Source organism: Stenella coeruleoalba (assembly GCF_951394435.1).
Source record: "Stenella coeruleoalba genome assembly, chromosome: 10".
NCBI classification, from domain to species: Eukaryota; Metazoa; Chordata; class Mammalia; order Artiodactyla; family Delphinidae; genus Stenella; species Stenella coeruleoalba.
Window position 1 is genome coordinate 84,396,327 of NC_137156.1, and position 18,511 is coordinate 84,414,837.

General features: G+C 39.8%; 2 protein-coding genes across 6 annotated transcripts in view; both read left to right on the forward strand.

Moving 5' to 3' along the window:
• Positions 1-18,511, forward strand: part of MITF (melanocyte inducing transcription factor) — a 346,270-nt gene that overhangs the window by 91,215 nt on the left and 236,544 nt on the right. The window lies entirely within an intron of this gene.
• On the forward strand, positions 2,048-2,868 carry LOC307193430 (WASH complex subunit 3-like). The gene has a single exon (XM_079935356.1). The coding sequence runs from the start codon at positions 2,181-2,183 to the stop codon at positions 2,682-2,684; it is 504 nt and encodes a 167-aa protein (XP_079791482.1). The 5' UTR covers positions 2,048-2,180; the 3' UTR covers positions 2,685-2,868.

Below are 18,511 nucleotides of genomic sequence, written 5' to 3' on the forward strand. Positions count from 1 at the left end.
CCACAAAATGCCACCAAAGTGATAAGTAAGTTATTAATCCATATAGTAGATGCTATTGGTGCCCTATTCATATCTCTCGGATTCATCATGCTATTAGATGACCGCAACAAGCATATTGGAAAATAAAATTGAAGAAACATCTTGGGATGAAAAGATCAGAGACAGTCAATAGAAAAAGAAAGACGAGGATTAGAAGTTCAGTTTTACAGAAGCAAAATATGACTCATAGAAAAAAAAAATATGACTTTCTTTTTCTATTGACTCATAGACAGTCAATAGAAAAAGAAAGACGAGGATTAGAAGTTCAGTTTTACAGAAGCAAAATATGACTCATAGGAAAAAAAAGAAGATAACAAGAAAAAGGAAGAGAGGAAACTATCAAATAATAAACACAAGAAAATTTTCCCCAAATTGAAGGACTTAGGTGTTCAGACTGAATAAGTCCAGCAAGAGCTCAACACAATTATTACAATAAGACCCATATTATCGTGGATAATGTTGTGTGCCACCCAGATTTCCCTACAGGACTGAAGCACTCATTTCCACATGACCCAGCTTTGTTGATAGTTGACAATTCTCAGGTGATTCCCTCTTGGGTGTTTAACACTGTCTCAAGGACGTTGCCTCATCCACGATCAGTCCCTTCTTGGGAATGGCTCAAATCCCTGACTACTCAACAGGAGAAGGGTGCATAAAGGCTCAGCCTACCTGCCTAAGGTGGGATAGCTTTGAAGTCTCTTCATAGAACTGGCTGGAGTCTCTGTGGCAGCTCAGCTTCTGCCTCTGCCCAGTCCTGCCAGCCCTCTCCCTCACAGCGCTGTTTTCAAGAGCAGTCCCCAGTAAGCTTCCTGCACATTAATCTCAGTCTCTGGACCCAAGCTGAGACCATACCAAGGCGTATTGTGGTAACGTTTCATAACTCAAAGGAAAAAAACATGATCGTAAAATCTTCCAGGGAGGAAAAACAGTAGATCAACTCTAACAGAACTGGAAGCAAAATGACATTAGTTTTCTCAACACAACAGCAGTATTGAAATCTTAAAAAGCACCTTTTAAATATTTTTGTCCTAGATTTAGATTTACTCCTAGACTCTAGATTTTATCCTAGAAATATATAACTATCAAAATAAGTGCAAGGATGGCATAAAGAATGTTTCATGTGCACAAGTACTCAATACATCAGTATCTTTCTCAATCTTTCTTTGGAAAAGACTGGAGTAAAATGATGCAAGGAGGAATAGCAGCAAACTGAGTATTGATAGTAGACCAAAACAAAGGGGTAAACCAAGAAAGAGGGAGATATGAGGTGTAGGAAAATATGGCATGTTATCCTGAAGATTGGCCAAGGGCCAGCCCTAGGAATGCTGTCTTTCAGCAAGCTAAGAGAGAAATCAGCCCAGGCAGGACGAGGAGGACAGAGGGCTCCTGGAGGGAGGGCTCTAGGAACCAAGAAAATTAATACTCATTATTAATAAAGTATTAACTCCAGCAGAAATATATGTTTGGACACAAAAGGAAGCATAATTCTAGTGAATTGAATAGTATTTGCAAAATCATAAAAATGTAAACATGGAGTATTGATTTAGTAAAACATATGACTATGTTGGAGTGTTATGGAGAAAAAGGAAAATGGTGGGACATGGTGATGGTCTAAGTCCTTATGCAGCATGTAGAGAAGTCAGTGGATACCTTAGTATATGCAAAATTTTAGAAATAAGGAAGTCAATACTGGGGGAGGTAGCTAGAAGAGTTAAGGAGGCATTGCTTCTGGGGGACAGAAATGAAGGTCAGTGCAAGGAATAACTTTTAAAATTATAAACCTTTAAGGACTGCTTATGTTAGACTTTTAAGGTTATGTGCATGTGTTCACTAAATACAAAATTTATGGGGTCCCCCGCCTGCTGAGGAGATGGATGAGGATGGGCTTCCTCTCATGGGGTCAGGCATAAAAAGAATGGTGGCGGGGCTTCCCTGTGGCGCAGTGGTTGAGAGTCTGCCTGCCGATGCAGGGGACATGGGTTCGTGCCCAGGTCCGGGAAGATCCCACATGCCGTGGAGCAGCTGGGCCCGTGAGCCATGGCGGCTGAGCCTGCGTGTCCGGAGCCTGTGCTCCGCAATGGGAGAGGCCGCAATAGTGAGAGGCCTGCGTACCACAAAAAAAAAAAAAAGAAGAATGGTGAATGGTGGCATTTCTAAACCAATTTGTGGTGCATATTGTATGGTTCCTCAACCACTTCTCTACAGTTTGTGAGGAGAAACTGGCAGACCTTTCTCTTCGTATCCAGAAAATTGAAACAACTCTCAATATTTTAGATGCAAAGTTGATGTCTATCCCAGGGCTAGATGATGTCACATTTGAAGTATCTCTTATAAGTGTAACTAGGATCACAAATGAAACACATTGTGAAACCACTTCAGAGCAATCACAGCAGTTTACAAGACTCTGGACACAGGAAAGTGAAGTAACACCAGAAAATATCTTAACTGTAGTCAAGGATCCAAGATATGCCAGATACCTCAAAATGGTTCAAGTGGGTGTTCCAGTGACAGCAATAAGAAACAAAATGATATCGGAAGGACTAGACCCAGGTTTTCTTCAGAGGCCAGATAGTCCAGTGCGTGTTGGTGAAGGTGAAAAAAATACAGAAGAAAGTTCAGATAACGAATCTTCTTTTAGTGACTAAGTGTAATTTTGATAACAATTACATATACACGTGTTGGTGCACATTTACATTCTATAAGAAAGAGAGCCTGAGCTTTAACTCTTAGTCATAAAAACATCAAATGGCTACATATTCACCACCAAGCTTCCTCTATGTTAAATAAATAAATAAAGCATTTATAATAATAAAAAAGTTTTTTTAAGTTATTTAATAAAAAAGTTAGAAGTGGTAGAAAATGGCCTGCTCCATCGTGATAGTGACAAGTGGGGAGTGCAAAGATGCAGAGCTGGATGACTGATGGAGATGGCATGCATCAACCAGCACAGACTCATAGAACATGCAAGCATTCCCTGGGAGTTGCTAGAAAACCTTGACAAAGGAATCCTGATAAAAGACTGAACTTCCTAAAATCAAACCATCATGATACAACACTTTCACACTTAGGTTCTGCAGGCAGGTCTGAAACATAATGACAAGTGCCTGGCATCCATAAGCGCTTGTGCTGATGGCTGATTGCTAACTCAGCACTGCTCTATTCCATACATAGGTATGATCAATTAGCAATGTCTGTCATGGGCACAGAAAGGAGGAGTGGCAGCACATTTGCCTAAACCCTGTTACTTCAGAATCCTTCTCAACACAGGGCTCTAAGAGCCATACCACTGGGGCAGCGGGACAACTCTGAAGGGCTGTTCCAGTTTCAGAATTCCTCATAGGATTGATATCCCTGTATACGATTTGCCATTCCTAGTATAAAAGTCCAGCTTCAATATGTTAGTTTGGGTCCTTGCAGAAACAAATGCTAACACAGGATTAACTGTACAAAACTGATTAGGGGAAATGGCTGTGAGAGAAAATGGAGAGGCTGGGTGACCCTCTCCCCTACCTCATTGCAAATCTGTTCCCAATGAAAAAGGGAGAAAAGTTCTAAGTGCAGTTCTAAGGAAACTTTGGCAAGGCCATCAAGAGTTCTCAAGCTGAAGTCACCCATCAGAGGAGCTCTGTGCCCTCCAGGAATGGGCCTACCTCAGTATCCGTCAACAGTCAGTCCCTGGCCAGTGGAAGCGTGGCCTCAGCCCAAGCACAGTGATGCACGTCAGACCTAGCAGCTGAGGCTTAGTGAATAGTCCTCCCTGCTCTTGGAGGTCTGTGGTTCACATTCCCATGGTCAGCACACCCCACCTTGGCAAATGAAGAGAGCTGAGTAGGTTTCACAATGGCCTGTGGAACTAGATACCTGAAATCACAGGTGTGACCATGGAGTCACAAAGGAAGAGTGAGGAATTGCAGTGTGGACCAGACCAGACTTTAGGCAGTAGCAGACAGACGAGGTTGCTGGTGTCTGCCTCCCAACAGACTCATCATGGCCACTGGCCAGGGCTGGATGGGGAGAGAGGGATAGGAACTTCGTTAGCCTGAATTTGGGCAGTGAGATGAGAGGAAGAACTCAGAATCAAGATCTAGGAAGACCGTGATAGGAACCCTTCTAAGTATTTGTCCAGGACTCCAGAGCACTGATCCAACATATTTCTGTTCAATGGCTCAAAGCTGTTCTAATCAGTAATTACATTAAAAGCTACAATTAGTTACCGCACTAACAACAAAACAGTTAATAAGCACATATATACACTAATATGTATAAAATGGATAACTAATAAGAACCTGCTGTATAAAAAAAGTCTGTGTTTGAAAAAAAGAAAAAGCACCCTCTAAATACTTATTCCTATGTCGTGGGTATTAAAAACACAGTTCTTGACCTCCAGGTTTTTATAACAGAGTTGTAGCATAAGCAAACTCAATCAGTGTACACTGCAAACACAGACACACACACAGATACACACACACACAGACACACACACATCCACCCAACAAACAAAAAATGAGCAGTTCCCTTTACTTCAAAGAAAGATGTTTGCACAAAAGAGCCCCTAAAGTTAGTTGCTTCATCTGCTATGCCATCAAAGAAACAGACTTATTTCCAATGTTAGATAATACAGTTTCAGTCTCTAGCTGCTTTTTTCCTCAAACTCACGATGTAAGAATCTTCCTATTTTGAATTCATTTGTGTCATCATGTGTACAGAACTACACAGGCCAAATCACTTAGGTTATTGAAAAGCATCCTTTGTTCCATCGAGGGCCAACCATTGGTCATTTAGACATATCTGTTGTAGTTGATTCCCATTAAAGGCTAAGGTCATTGACACAACTGTCAAAACACATAAGACTCTAAACAGTCATCGTGGTTGGAGGTACTTACAAAGTGCTTAAGATTCTCTGTCGTGTTATTAAATATGTGGTGGGATGGAGTGTCTTTCCCTGCTTCCAAATCTGAATATCTGAGTAATAAACAGCACCAGGACAATTCTAGGTTTGGCTTATATATACTAATTCACAGAGCTTCAATACTCTGTGAAGGATGAATTTGTTACCATGTTACCCATTAGGGCAGCTGTGTTAGAGAAGTTATTCAAGGTCACATCATGAGTCATGAGGCAGTATCGGAACATGAACACTTGGCTTAATGTGTACTTTTGTGTCCCATCATATGTGTCATCTGGTCCAACCTTGTGTTGCCAGCAGCGGTCTCCACCAAATCTAGACTCTAGAGATCAATCAAGGTACTTGGCAGAGAGTCATCTTTGTCATCGACTTTCTAAAGCAAAGTCCAAATGATTCTGCTATTGGTTCCTTAATGACACCACATATTGTTTCCAAACCTACCTTCTGAATCTGAAAGGAATAAGGAAAAGACTCAAGAACTTTCAGTTCTTTTGGCCAGTCTGGTAATTATAGTAAAATAATCTACCATTTTATCCATCTCTGGAAAAGTATTCTGCTTTCAAAAAAGTGATGTGAAGACCAACTGAAAACGACAGGAAGACACTCTGTGAAAAAGAAGAGGTCCCCAAACGACAAATGCTAAGGGTGTTGATCACTCAGATGCTAGTTGTCCTCTCCGAATAATCTGACACTTCCAAAGCTGCACACTTTTTACGTGCCTTGGCCACAACCCTCCCATTAGCACTAATGAATATCTCAGGGACCTTCATTCCCATCGTATGTACTGAGCTAAGGACGTACTCCACACGGGATACTCAAAGTCCTTCCTTCCCCTGGGAGTTGCTTCATCATATTTGGCGGGGGTTGGGGGGGAGTATATTCCTAACTCTATGTAATAAAAAAACAGTTGAGTTTATAACGTTCTGCATTTGGGAAGATGATTCAGGATTTGTCTGAGAAGTGGTAGCGCTTTGGGTTTTTTTTGTTTAAATATTAAAAATAAGAAGGAACATTTGACTGAAACCCAGTTCTTAAAGATACTGTATCATTCTAACCATGAAATATAAGGAATTTCAGTATATGCTTCTTAACTATTATTTTTGTCAAATGTGTAACTCCTGAAATTTCTCCAGCTAACCTTAACTATATTAATTTTACTCCAACTACAAAAAGCAGAAAGAAAGTCATGCTACAATTCCTCCTTCCCCCAAGCAGTTGTTCTTTGGTTCATCTTTAAGAGTTAAGAAAAAATATACTAAAAATTTAAAATATTCATCTAAAGAATGTAATTTTCATGAGGAAATAAAGAGATTAAATAACATTTTACCTTAGAAACTATCATGACAGAAAAAATAACGCATTTCAGTTTTACTCTTAAAAAATTCTTTTGACAATTTCCAGCAAGCATACACACTCTCACAATACAACATGCACACTCTCACCCATATAAACTCACAAATACTCTTAGACACCACACGTACACCCTCATACATACATTTCCTCATATGCACACCCTCACCATGTTATCTAGATTCTACTGCATAGGTTTATATCTAAGTAGTGATTTCCTTTTGGAATGGTCAAAAGAAAGTGTGTTTTTAAGTTTTTAAAAAAATTATTTTATATTGCACTAGTTGATTTACAATGTTGTGTTTCAGGTATACAGCAAAGTGATTCAGTTATACATACGCATATATTATTTTTTATAACAAATGTTTTCGGAAGGACTAATTCTGTAGGATTTACATAGGTGTTCCAGAATCAGTGTGTGTGTGTGTGAGTGTGCTCCATGGTCAGATGGGTTTGAGAAATAATGAGATAAGGAAAGTTAAGTAGGTCTTCTTAGGATAGAATCTTAAGATAGAATTTCTCAGAGCTTTTAATGAACTAATGTGTTCTACGTATACCTAAGAGAGGTATACTGTATATAGGGCTGTGCTGTCCAACTGGCAGCCATTTGTCACATGGCTATTGAGACCTGAGTTGAGATCTGTGTTGAGATATGCTGAAAGTGGAAAACACACACTTTCGTAGAGAAGAGAAAGTAAAGTATCTCGTTAATAAAGGTTTTCTATTGATTACATCTTGACATGGTAATAATTTAGATATATTGGATTAAACAAATAGATCATTAAATTTAATTTCACCTGTTTCATTTTACCTTATTTTATGTGGCTATCATAACCTAAAAATTACACAGTAGGCTTTAAATTCTGAGATTATACTGTCTACCATTAAGATGAGGGAGCAGTTAAAAGTGAAGGTGGTTTTGCATTCACCTGGGAGTGCTGGTGGGACTAAGGATGAATGTTGTGTCTAAAAGTACTTTCCTGTGATCCTACTCTGTGCCAGCCAGCCTCTGTATTAGGCAAGAGGGTAGGTCAGTGAATCCCATATACAGTGCTCAAAACACTGCAGCAGAGACCAGCAAGTAAAAACATTGTGCTTTCAATGCTTACTCAAATCAGATCTGGGCACTGCTTCAGACCTACCAGATGAGCTCTCTGGGAGTGGAGCATTTTTAATGAGCACTCCTAGTGATTCTGAGACACACTGAAGTTTAGAACAACTGTGCTAGCTGGATGCATAAACACAAATAAAAGAACTTTGTTTGTCAGCTTCTTGCTTGCAGGCAACAGACATAGACAGCAGCTATCTTAAGTAAAAAGGGAATGAATCAATTGGAAGGAGATCAAGGGCTTACAGAATTAAAAGCAGGCTAGAAAAACAGGCTTGGAAAACAGAAAGCAAGGAAATTTCAGAGGCTTGGCAGCAGGAGCTGTAGCTTAGGTCTGGTCAAGACACCACCAGATTTTCAACCTCCAATGGTTTCCACCATCTTTACATCATGCGTGTGAGATTCAAAGTGTGAGATAGGTCGTGTATATGTGGTGGGGAGGGCAACGTTTGATCTCTTCTGTTTCTGTTTTAGGAAACAGCAGTGAGAGGTAGCTTCTGGGAATAGCCATCCTTTTCTACCAGCCCCACAATTACAAATAATGGAGAATCCCTCCACAGGAGAGGTAAAAATACTACTCAGAAAGTGTGAGTGATTAAGTAAAAGAGGGAGAGATTGAATACTCAACAGCACCCAAATAACCATCATCCTAGAGTAAAATAGTCTCCAAAGTGGACAATCTAGGGGAGCGGTATTAGTTGAGAAGGGGATATTAATATATATTACTTAGGATTCTTCTGTAAGGAAGATGTATTTCTTCTCCCTAATTATTTATTTCTCATTTTTTTCATATCATTATGGACACATAAATATTTATGTTACTCTTTGGGTTATAATCCAGTGCTGTTGTTACTTATCTTGTTGCTCAGTTGTTTTAACTTTGGCCATTGGGAGCTCTTTCAGATCGGCTCCTATGTCCTGTCTTCAAATTAGTCTCGGGACTAGACTAATCATAACCTTCTTGAAGGTTATGATTGTGTCTTATATGACTTTACGAAATGAATAATTCCTTATCTGTAGATGTCACTGGGTTGGAAGTTAAAAGTCCAAGTTATTCTTCTAATGTAGCAGATACTCATGAGTGTGAGCTTGTGCAACAAGTAGCTTTTCTCTAGCACAGTAACACGTGCAGAGAGTTGAATGATTTCTAATGCATATCCTGATGCATGATGCCATTCCATTTCCACGCCACCCTGTGAAGGTCGTGTTCAAAATACTTGATAACCAGTATTGTTATGAGCACCACTGACCAATCAAGGCCCACACTGGCCTTGGCAGTGGAGCAGGTCCTCAGGGATTCTCTGCAGGGTCAGGCTTCAACTCCTTAGCTGCTGAAGAGGTCTAGGTCCAGTCCAGGTCTAGGTCCAGTCCATTTATTCTGAGAAATAAATCTGGGTGTCTAGGACAGCAGTTTGGGGACAGTTATCAAGCATGAGTCAAGGGATGTAGTTCTGTACCAGTCACTGAAAAAATATCTAAATATTTTAACATTTGGTATAGCCACACTGGTGTATACCAGAACATAACGACTGAGCACTTTCCCTGTCTATAAGGCAAGGGTTAATATGCCCATTTTATAAATTGAAATCAAATAATGTGCCCAAGGCTGCAGAGTTAGAGGTAAGCCTAGATTTTCCAATAGTGTTCTGTTCACAACACCATAAAATTTGGAAATTAAGGAAATTAATTTGAATTTTGAAAGTAAACCAGATTCAGATGCACCTTCTACCTTTCTCAGAATTCCTCCTCATGGTATAAAATGGCACATTATTGCATTCAAATTCTAAACCAAAGATGCTCAAATTGACGCCTGACACTTTAATTAGACTTCCTGTTTACAGGGGTGAGAAAAGGTACTTTTTTCCTTTCTTTTTTTATATACACAAAGTATTAAAGTGTGTTTCCCTATTTTCCAACCTGGAATTCCATCCTTCTGCAAGAATGCTCTGCTCCCTGGAGCTGGCAGGTCTCTAGAGGCTTAATGTCAGTGGTGGCCACGTGACTTCCTCCTTAATCTACTTCATTGGACGATCTGTAGCTCTGCACAGCCAAGGTTGATAAGAGGTTGCTGTTCTCATTAGGCGTATTTTTATTTTTATCTACTTATTTATTATTATTATTATTTTTTGCGGTACGCGGGCCTCTCCCGTTGCGGAGCACAGGCTCCGGACGCACAGTCTCAGTGGTCATGGCTTACAGGCCTGGCCGCTCCGTGGCATGTGGGATCTTCCCGGACCGGGGCACGAACCCGTGTCCCCTGCATCGGCAGGCAGACTCTCAACCACTGTGCCACCAGGGAAGCCCATGGGCGTATTTTTAAATTCTTCATTTCATCCTTCATTCTGCAGATCAGATCCTCATCCTTGGGTAGATGTACAGGTTTACACTTTCTCCCTTCCAACAAGGGAGTCAAATCAATGCATACACCTGTGTAAATGGATGTGTGTGTGTGTGTGTGTGTGTGTGTGTGTGTGTGCATCTGTGTCTAGGGGATTGTGGATTGTGGGCTCAATTTTGCTTTTTGCTGACTCAGTGAAAAGCCCAGAGGTCCTAACTTTGAACAGGTGTAATTAAATTTTTTAAAAAACCTTAGCAGATATCTGTACAGGAAGATGATATTATCCATCACTCTGTGTGAAAATTGCATATTTACTCTTTTCAACGTGATATGCAGGAAAGATCACTGGAATGCATTGGGCTGTGGTTAGGCATCCAGTAAAAATAACTCAAATTGTTTTTCTATACCTTTTATATGGAGGTGGAGGTAGATGGTAATGAGTTTACTTTGGGAGGGTGTGATTATTCAATTTCTAAATTTGTTAACTCTGCCTTTTTTTTTTAATGATAGGAATTATCAGTGGGCTTCAAAAAATTGTGCTCATGTAGAGACTCTGAACACAATATCGATACTGTTCATTTTAAGTAAGAGAAGGTGTTCAGATCCCTCTAGAAGCAGGCCAAGGCCTTTCTTTAAAAAAATCCAAACTGAATCAGTTGCCACTAACTACAAAGGTTATGCTTTATATTAATATCATTCCCTTAACAGAGTATCTAATGAATGTTTAAATGTTCCTCCTGGACCTGATTTGCAAGATTATCCACAGCCACGCTCCCTCCTCTGGATCCTCCACTGTTCTCAGTATCTACTAGAACCTTTCCTCCTTGGGCCTTCTAGGAGGAACAGGGCCAGTGAAGACGCAATCCTCACAGAAGATGCAGCAGTAGGCAACCATGTTCAGAGACAGCATGTTTAATTTCTAAGCCTGAAAGTTCCCATCTTAAAAAGGGAAATAATAATAGCACCTACCTTATGAAGTTGTGTTGTAAAATAAATGAGATAACTGATAAAAGTTTCCTTACGCAGAATTAATGTTCAGTGCATATCAGCTAGCATTATTGTTGTGTTCAGTCCTTTGGGGCCAGGGCTGACTGGACCGTAAGGGAAACCAGCATCCTATGTCAAGGATGACATAACTTGATAAGTCCTCAGAACTTCGGCTGGATGATACTAAGAGGAAAAGCTACTCTTTGTAGACACTAAAGCTGTAAGGTCAGGATGTAGAAGAAAGGTCACACTGGGAACTGTGATGAACCATAGAAAAACTTAATCTCTAGGCTTCTCTGATTTCTGCCTTCTGTGAACACTTTTTGGACTATTCAATTTACTCATCTAATCATACAGTTTTGTTACTTTTGACTTTTGAATGCGTGTGTGTTGGTTTTGTGTGTCATTTAGGGTCCAGACAAGAAAACTGCAATTACTCTAGGTGTCTCAAACGGAGGAATTAATATAAAAGGTTGATTACACAGGTGATGAAAAAGCTGAAAAGTGATACAGGGGACATGAGATTAGAAATAGTGGGAAGCTAGTCCCAGCCCTAGGACTGGAGAGAGGAAGTTTCCAAATAAGTTATTTGATATGTTAGCAAAGCCCAGTGTTTGGGCCCATATGCTGGAAGCTGCCGGGCAGGAACTGGGGTCGGGAAGAGACGGGCTAGCCTGCAGAAAGGAAGCTACAAAGCAGATACAACCATCTCAGAGGTACCCTTTGAAGCAGAGAGTAAAGAAGAAGTAAGCAGCTTCTGCCCTCTTCTTGTCCTTCAGTCTTGCATCAATGCCTGCCATTGGCCAAACTGCCTGAAAGCCAGAGGCAGTCAACAGAGCGAGTCTGAGGAATGTCATTCCCTAAGGATTGGAGCTGAGAGCAAAAAGGCACAGGACCAACAAGGGCCCAACCGTATAAGCTGCGCAATGTCATCTCTGGTGTCTCCTAGGTGTTCCCTCTCTGTAAAGCTTTATCCTTGTGGTAGATGTGTATTATTGCCTCTGTTTGAGGTGTGATTCTCTCTCTAAAGATAAGAGCTATGAGAAGAAGAGCACTGAAATTCCATAGTCAAATTCAAGAGAACGGGCTTAAAAAAAGTAAAAGAGATATTTTTAAACTCATAGAACTCTGCAGCTCATGTCTCATGTTTTCCAGCGACAACCTGATGACTGAGAAGATTTTGGGGGGCGGGGGGTTTGTTTGAGCAAATCTTGATTATTGACGTGATCAGCCCTTTCTACCGAATCTGGAGGGAATGATTAAGCAGGAGGCTAGCTGTGAACTGAACAAGATAACTTTGCACTCGAAAGGGATTCACTTTGCATCCTTAAATCTCAAGGATATTTTAAATAGCATTGAAATAAATGCACACAACCTGTGTTGATGATGGTTTCTGAATTTTGCATATGTAATTACTTTCCCAGTTACTTCGATGTGTGTGTGTGTGTGTGTGTGTGTGTGTATTAATCACATCTAGATTAAAATATCAAAGCGATTGAAAATCCCAGGCAGTTTCTACATTGTAAAAGCTAATTTTAGTTCATCTATGCAGTGTCAGAAATTATATCTACTTGTAGACTGTTACTTTGTGACACAGCTTTTGCCACTTCCATTGCCTCATGGCAGAGAGGTAGATATCAACAGTACTGGCCATTAACATTCTGCTATTGCTAGACACAAACTAGTAAAGTGAGCTAGACGTCTTCAACATCTGGAAACCCTAAGGAAACTCCGTCCAAGCATAGTATTAACTCATTCTGACACTTGTTCCTTTGTTCACGCTTTGCCTTGAGTTCACCCACGGTGTATTTATTATTAAACCAATCCTTGTAAGAGTTATCACCTTACTGACAAACAAATCAAAGACTCACTGAGTTTTGGGCTGAAAATATCCCTGGATATTCATGGAGACTGGGATTACATAGCCATGAACTCCATGGTTTATAACATAACATGCTACATTTCACACATTGTCTCTAAGGTTACCCCTTGTTTAAAAAAATATTATCCTTCCTGCCATTTCTAGGTGGAATCAGTCCAGCCATATGAATGTAGGTGTAGCCTGTTTTGGAAGATCCTGAGGAGGTTCCCCAACTCTCCACATTTCCATCTCACCATCAGTTCCTGAATATGGGGTCCAGCAGAACACTTACGTCTTTCACTCCTTTGAGTGTGTGAGGCATTTAGAGTTGGATACTGGTGGTGTGTCTGCCAGGCCCATTTTAACCCTCTTCCTCTGACAATTGCCCCTCTCCATACATGCAGAGGATTGGACCCCAGGTAGCTGTGTTTCTACAACTTGACTTCATCCACATTAATTGGACCAGAGTGGTCAGTCACATGACCCATTTAGGGCCAGTGGGTTTCTCTATCCCTAGAATTTACAACTGACAGACTGCTTTTCAGGGCGGCTGATGCCCTGAACCAAGAAGATATTACCTAGGAAGATATAAGTGGCTATTTCAGCCAAGGGCATGAAGTTGAGGAATTACGTGAAAAGAGAGGAAGAACAAAGAACAAAGAACAAAGAAGATATATAGAGAAAAGCCAAAGAAAAAGAGGTGAAAGTATTGCCTGGTGAATTCATTATCTCTTATTGTACAACAAATCACCCCCAAATGACCAACATTTAATAGCTCACATAGTTTCTAGGTTCAGGAATCTGAGACTGATTTAGCTGGATATTTGTGACTCAGGATCTCTCATGAGTGTGCAGTCAAGATGTCAGCTGGGGCTGGAGAATGCACTTCCAAACTCACTCGTGTAGCTGTTGGCAGGAGGTTTCATTTCCTTGCCATATGATCCTCTCCATTTTGTTGCTTACTTGACGTGGCAGCTGACTCCCCCAAGAGCTGAGAGACAGAGAGAGAGAGAGAGAGAGAGAGAGAGAGAGCACCCGAGATGGTGGTGGACCTTGATTCTCCTCCTCTAGAGTGTGTGCTGGACTTGGTGCCTCTTCCAAAGAAAAACATATGGAAAGGGAAAAATAGTAACTATACAGTGGAGAAATATGGTAGACATCAGCTTAACCAAACAATCAAGGTTGACATCACTAATGATAAGTCATGTTGATATTATATACTCCTGATATGATATGACGAGAAGCTTACCTCACCTTGTGGTATTCTTCTCCACATCCATAATCCCAGACTAGCTCTGAGAAGACAGCAGACAAACCCAAATTGAGAGACATTCTACAAGAAACCTGTCCAGTACGCCTCAAAAGTTATAAGGTCTTAAAAAAAAAAGGCTGAGAAACTGTCACAGACTTTAGGAGATTAAGGATATTTGATGAATAAATTCAATGTGGTATCCTGGATTAGGTGCTGGAACAGAAAAAGAACACTAGTAGGAAAACTGGGAAAATCTGAATGAAGACTATAGTTTAATTAATAGTATTAATTTCTTAGTTTTGACAAATATACCATGGCTATGTTAACATAAGGGAAAGCTGTGTGAATGTGATGTGGAAACCCTCGGTACTATCTTTGCAACTTTTCTGTAAATGTAAAATTATCCCAAAAGTTAAAAAAAAAATTTTTTTAACTAAAAAAAATCCTCGAAAACCAAACAACTAACCAAACAAACAAAAAATGTGCAAAATGAAAAGCCCTGGGTGGGACGAGAACTTTTAGGAAAGAGATCTAGGTTAGACTTGTATGTGGGTGGATGGAATAGTCCAAGAAAGCTTCTTAGAGAAAAAAGGGGCTGGTGGCGTACAAAAGAGAGCGATAAATATAGCTGTAGCATCATGAAATACTCAGATAACTTCTAATAGAATTGTATAAGCTCAGCAGAATGGGGTGGTCATGGTGGTGATGCATGGGGTGAGAGAGAGAATCACATAAACAATGCTAGAGAAATAGTCCCGGGCTCTATGGTTAACACTGACACAGCATTGACTTTCTGTAGGAGATTGTAATAGTCAGCTTGGGATGCCATAACAAAATACCATAGACTAGGTGGTTTATACAACAGAAATTTATTTCTCACAATTCTGGAGACTTGGGTAGTCCAGGATCAGGGTGCCAGCCTGGTTGGGTTTCGACCAGGACTCTCTTCCTGACTTGCAGATGGCCGCCTTCTCGCTGCATCCTCATATAGTGGAGAGAGGTGGAGAGAGGGCTCTCTGGTGTCTCTTCTCAGAAGGGCACTAATCCCATCATAATGTCCCCACCCTCATAACCTCATATAAACCTAATTACTTCCCAAATGCCCCATCTCAAATATACATCTGATAGGATTAGGGCATCAACATATGAATTTGAGGTAGGGGAGGGACACAAACATTCAGTCCATAACAGAGATCTTTTGAGACAGTGGTATCTAGCTCTGGGATAGATATACCCCATGATATGCTGAGGTTATAAAAATACATATCCCTAAATCTCAGTGACTTAAATAAAACTTTATTTCTCACTTATGCTCCATGTCCATCATGGGTCGGAGCTGGCGGGAGGCTGTGTTTCTTGTCATCCTCACTCGGGGACCCAGGCCATAAGGAGTCTCTACCATCAGTGATTACTGTAGATAAGGGAAGAAAATGTGACAGATCACTGACCATTAAAGGCTTCTGCCGGGATGTGACATGACTTGCTTTCATTCACATTTTTTTGGCCAAACCAAGACACATGGCCAAGTCTAACTTCAAGGGTATGGGAAGTTCAGTCTTACCATGTGCCTGGAAGAAGGAAAATGGAATACTGGTGAACTGTCCTGAGGATCACCAAGGAATCCATGGAAGAGTGCCACAGGGAGTGTCACTGTCCTTCTGCCTTCTCATCCCCTTCTGCTTCCTCCTTTTTACTTCCCTCCTTTATATCTTTTTCATCCTTTTTTCTCTCTTTCTTTCCCTTCATTCCCTTTCCTTAATTTAAACAATTATTTTCTTATCACAAAAGTGATATATTTAAACTGCAAAAAAATTCACATTACACTGAAACATAAAAAAATTGCTTACTTCTTTTCTTCTGCCAGAGATGACCACTCTTAACAGTTAGGATGGGGAACCTAATTCCAGATCATTTTTTTTACACAATGCAATTATAAATATTAAAGTACATTTTAAGTTTATGAAAGTAAGATCACACAATACATAGCATTTTGTGAAGTGCCTTTTTTATTTAACAGTGTATCCTGGACACGTTTCCTTATTTTTAAGCCAGGAAACAAAAAAAATGACTACACAACGGTAACAGCAATCATTTGTTGAATACCTAGGTTGTGCACACCACTGTTTTAAGGATGGGGTTCTCACCATGAAACAAGATCCTGTTTCTGTTCTTAAGATTTTTATATTCTATTGAGCACAGATCTGTGCCTGGTCCTGCCTCTGTCACCAGCAGTTGTGAGACCTTAGCCAGATATCTTGGCATTATTGGACCTGGTGTGTGTGTGTGTGTGTGTGTGTGTGTGTGTTTTAAACAACAACAAAAATCAAGGGGTGGGCCGTATGTTCTCATTCTACCTATGAGTCTAGTTCTAACTGTATTAGGACTTGTGTTTTTGTTGTTGCCAGCAATAGACACTGACTCTCACCAAGTAAAGCAAAAAGAAGGAACTAACTGGAATAATATTGTGGGACTTGGAGACCAGAAGGAAGAGTTGAACAATCATGTCTGGGGAAGGGCAGGAACCAGGGGTCCTTGGGAGATCTCTGTAGCAGGAACCCATGGGTTGATTTTGTAGGGTACTGCTATCAGATGACTCAGCTCCAGTGGTCTTCCCTCCTGGGGTTTCTGTAGGAGATTCAGCTTTCTGGATGAGAGAAGCTTTTTGGTGTAGCTTGGGTCAGCAGTTCACTCCTTTGACCAGAGGGAGTTGGGTACTGTTGATTGACAGATGTACCAATACCACATGTGATGGAGGTGGGGCAGTTCCCCAAAGGGGAAGGGAGGTGCTCTTAAGAGAAGAAGGAAAAAAGGAAGGAAGGCTGACTCAATCAAAAAACTGATGTTCACTACACTAATGTCCTTCTTTTTCCCCATCCTGTTCCTATCTTTTTTTCCCATTTTCTTTTCTTTTCTTCCTTTTTTTTTTTGTTTTTTGAAGTATAGTTGGTTTACAGTGTTGTATTAGTTTCAGGTATACAGAAAAGTGATTCAGATTCTTTTCCCTTATACCTTATTACAAGATATGATATTGAGTATATTTCCCTGTGGAATATAGTAGGTCCTTGTTGGTTATCTCTTTTATATATTAGTATGTATATGTTAATCCCAAACTCCTAGTTTATCCCCCCTCCCTTTCCACTTTGGTAACCATAAGTTTGTTTTCTCTCTCTGTGAATCTATTTCTGTTTTGTAAATGAATTCATATGTGTTCTTTTTTAAGATTCCATATATAAGCAATATCATACATTTGTCTTTCTTTTTCTGACTTACTTCACTTAGTATGATAATCCCTAGGTCCCTCCATGTTGCTACAAATGGCATTATTTCATTCTTTTTTCTTTTATGGCTGAGCTGTTCCTGTCTTCTTCTCTCTCATTTCCTATTCTGAATTTTCTGCTTTTATTCTGCTGATCACTGTCTTAGGTTCGGCAGCCAGTGACAGACTTTGCGTAATTGAGCTTGTCGGGTTCCAGTGTCTGGGAGTTTCTAATCTCTACTTTGATGACTCTAAGAAAATGTCTTCTGCATAGATGTTTGAACTGCAGCACATTCACCTGTTTTTCAACACAAAGAGTCTCAATAATATCGCAGTACTCCATACCTTTCATGTTTTCCTGAGCATCGGAATTGAAAACTCCTAAATTTACTTACGGCACTGTTTATAACAGTGAAAACTGGATACAAACAAAACGATCAAGAAGGCATTGATTAGATAGTCATAACATCTCTTGTACAGCTATATCATAGGGTGACTCAACTCTTTTTTTTCCCTTCTTTAATTATTAGTTAATCCTTGGAGAATCTGAGAAGAAATGTGGCCTCCCTCTCTAGAAAAATGTGCATGCACTGTCCATACAATTTCTCTTAAATGTTTTGGGTATTTGCAAACTCAGTAAAAATTTACCTCTAAATCCAGGAGTTGTTATGAAAACCACTTTATATACTCTTGATGTAATGGAATACTGTGTAGGCTTAATAATTATGATGAGTATATTTTTAATATAAAAGACTGTTCAAAATATACTATGTAAAGAAAAATTGGTTACAAAAGAAGAGCATAGTGTGTGTGCGTGTGTGTGTGTGTGTTTGTGTGTGTGTAGTAACATTAGTAATAAATTTGGACAGCTGTCCAGGAAAATACTAAGTGTATTTCTCTCTGGTGGTTCAATTACAGATAATTTTTTCTTTTTGTTTATTGTAGTCTTTTCCAAGTCTTCTAAAATGAATATATATTGCTCGTGAAAATTTTAAAAAGGGAGTATGATAAAGGAAATACATACTTTAGTCATTTACGGCTCAGCTTTTTTATGCTGTCTGGTTTTCACAGCTCTTTGATTAATTGTAGAAATAATTGGGAAGTGTGGATACAAGAAGGTCCTATGTCAAGCACTAAAGCGAGTCCTAAGGGTTAAATCTATAATTTATCACTTTTTCTCATCGTAATCATTGCCATTCTTGTTACTGACCCAAATGGCAAATTTTAAAATAACCATTTTCCCCTTTACTTTCAAAAGCCATGTATGTATGTTGTTACAAAATAAGACATTACAAAATGTGTGATTTTGAGAGTGAAATTTCTTTATAATTCCTCCTTTGGCCCCAATAATAGCCGTTAATGGTTTAATTTATATACACCATCACACACACACACACACACACACACACACACA

What these genes read in the sequence shown, in the direction of transcription:
- LOC307193430 (XM_079935356.1), top strand. Translation starts at nt 2,181, where the DNA reads ATGGTGGCATTTCTAAACCAATTTGTGGTGCATATTGTATGGTTCCTC.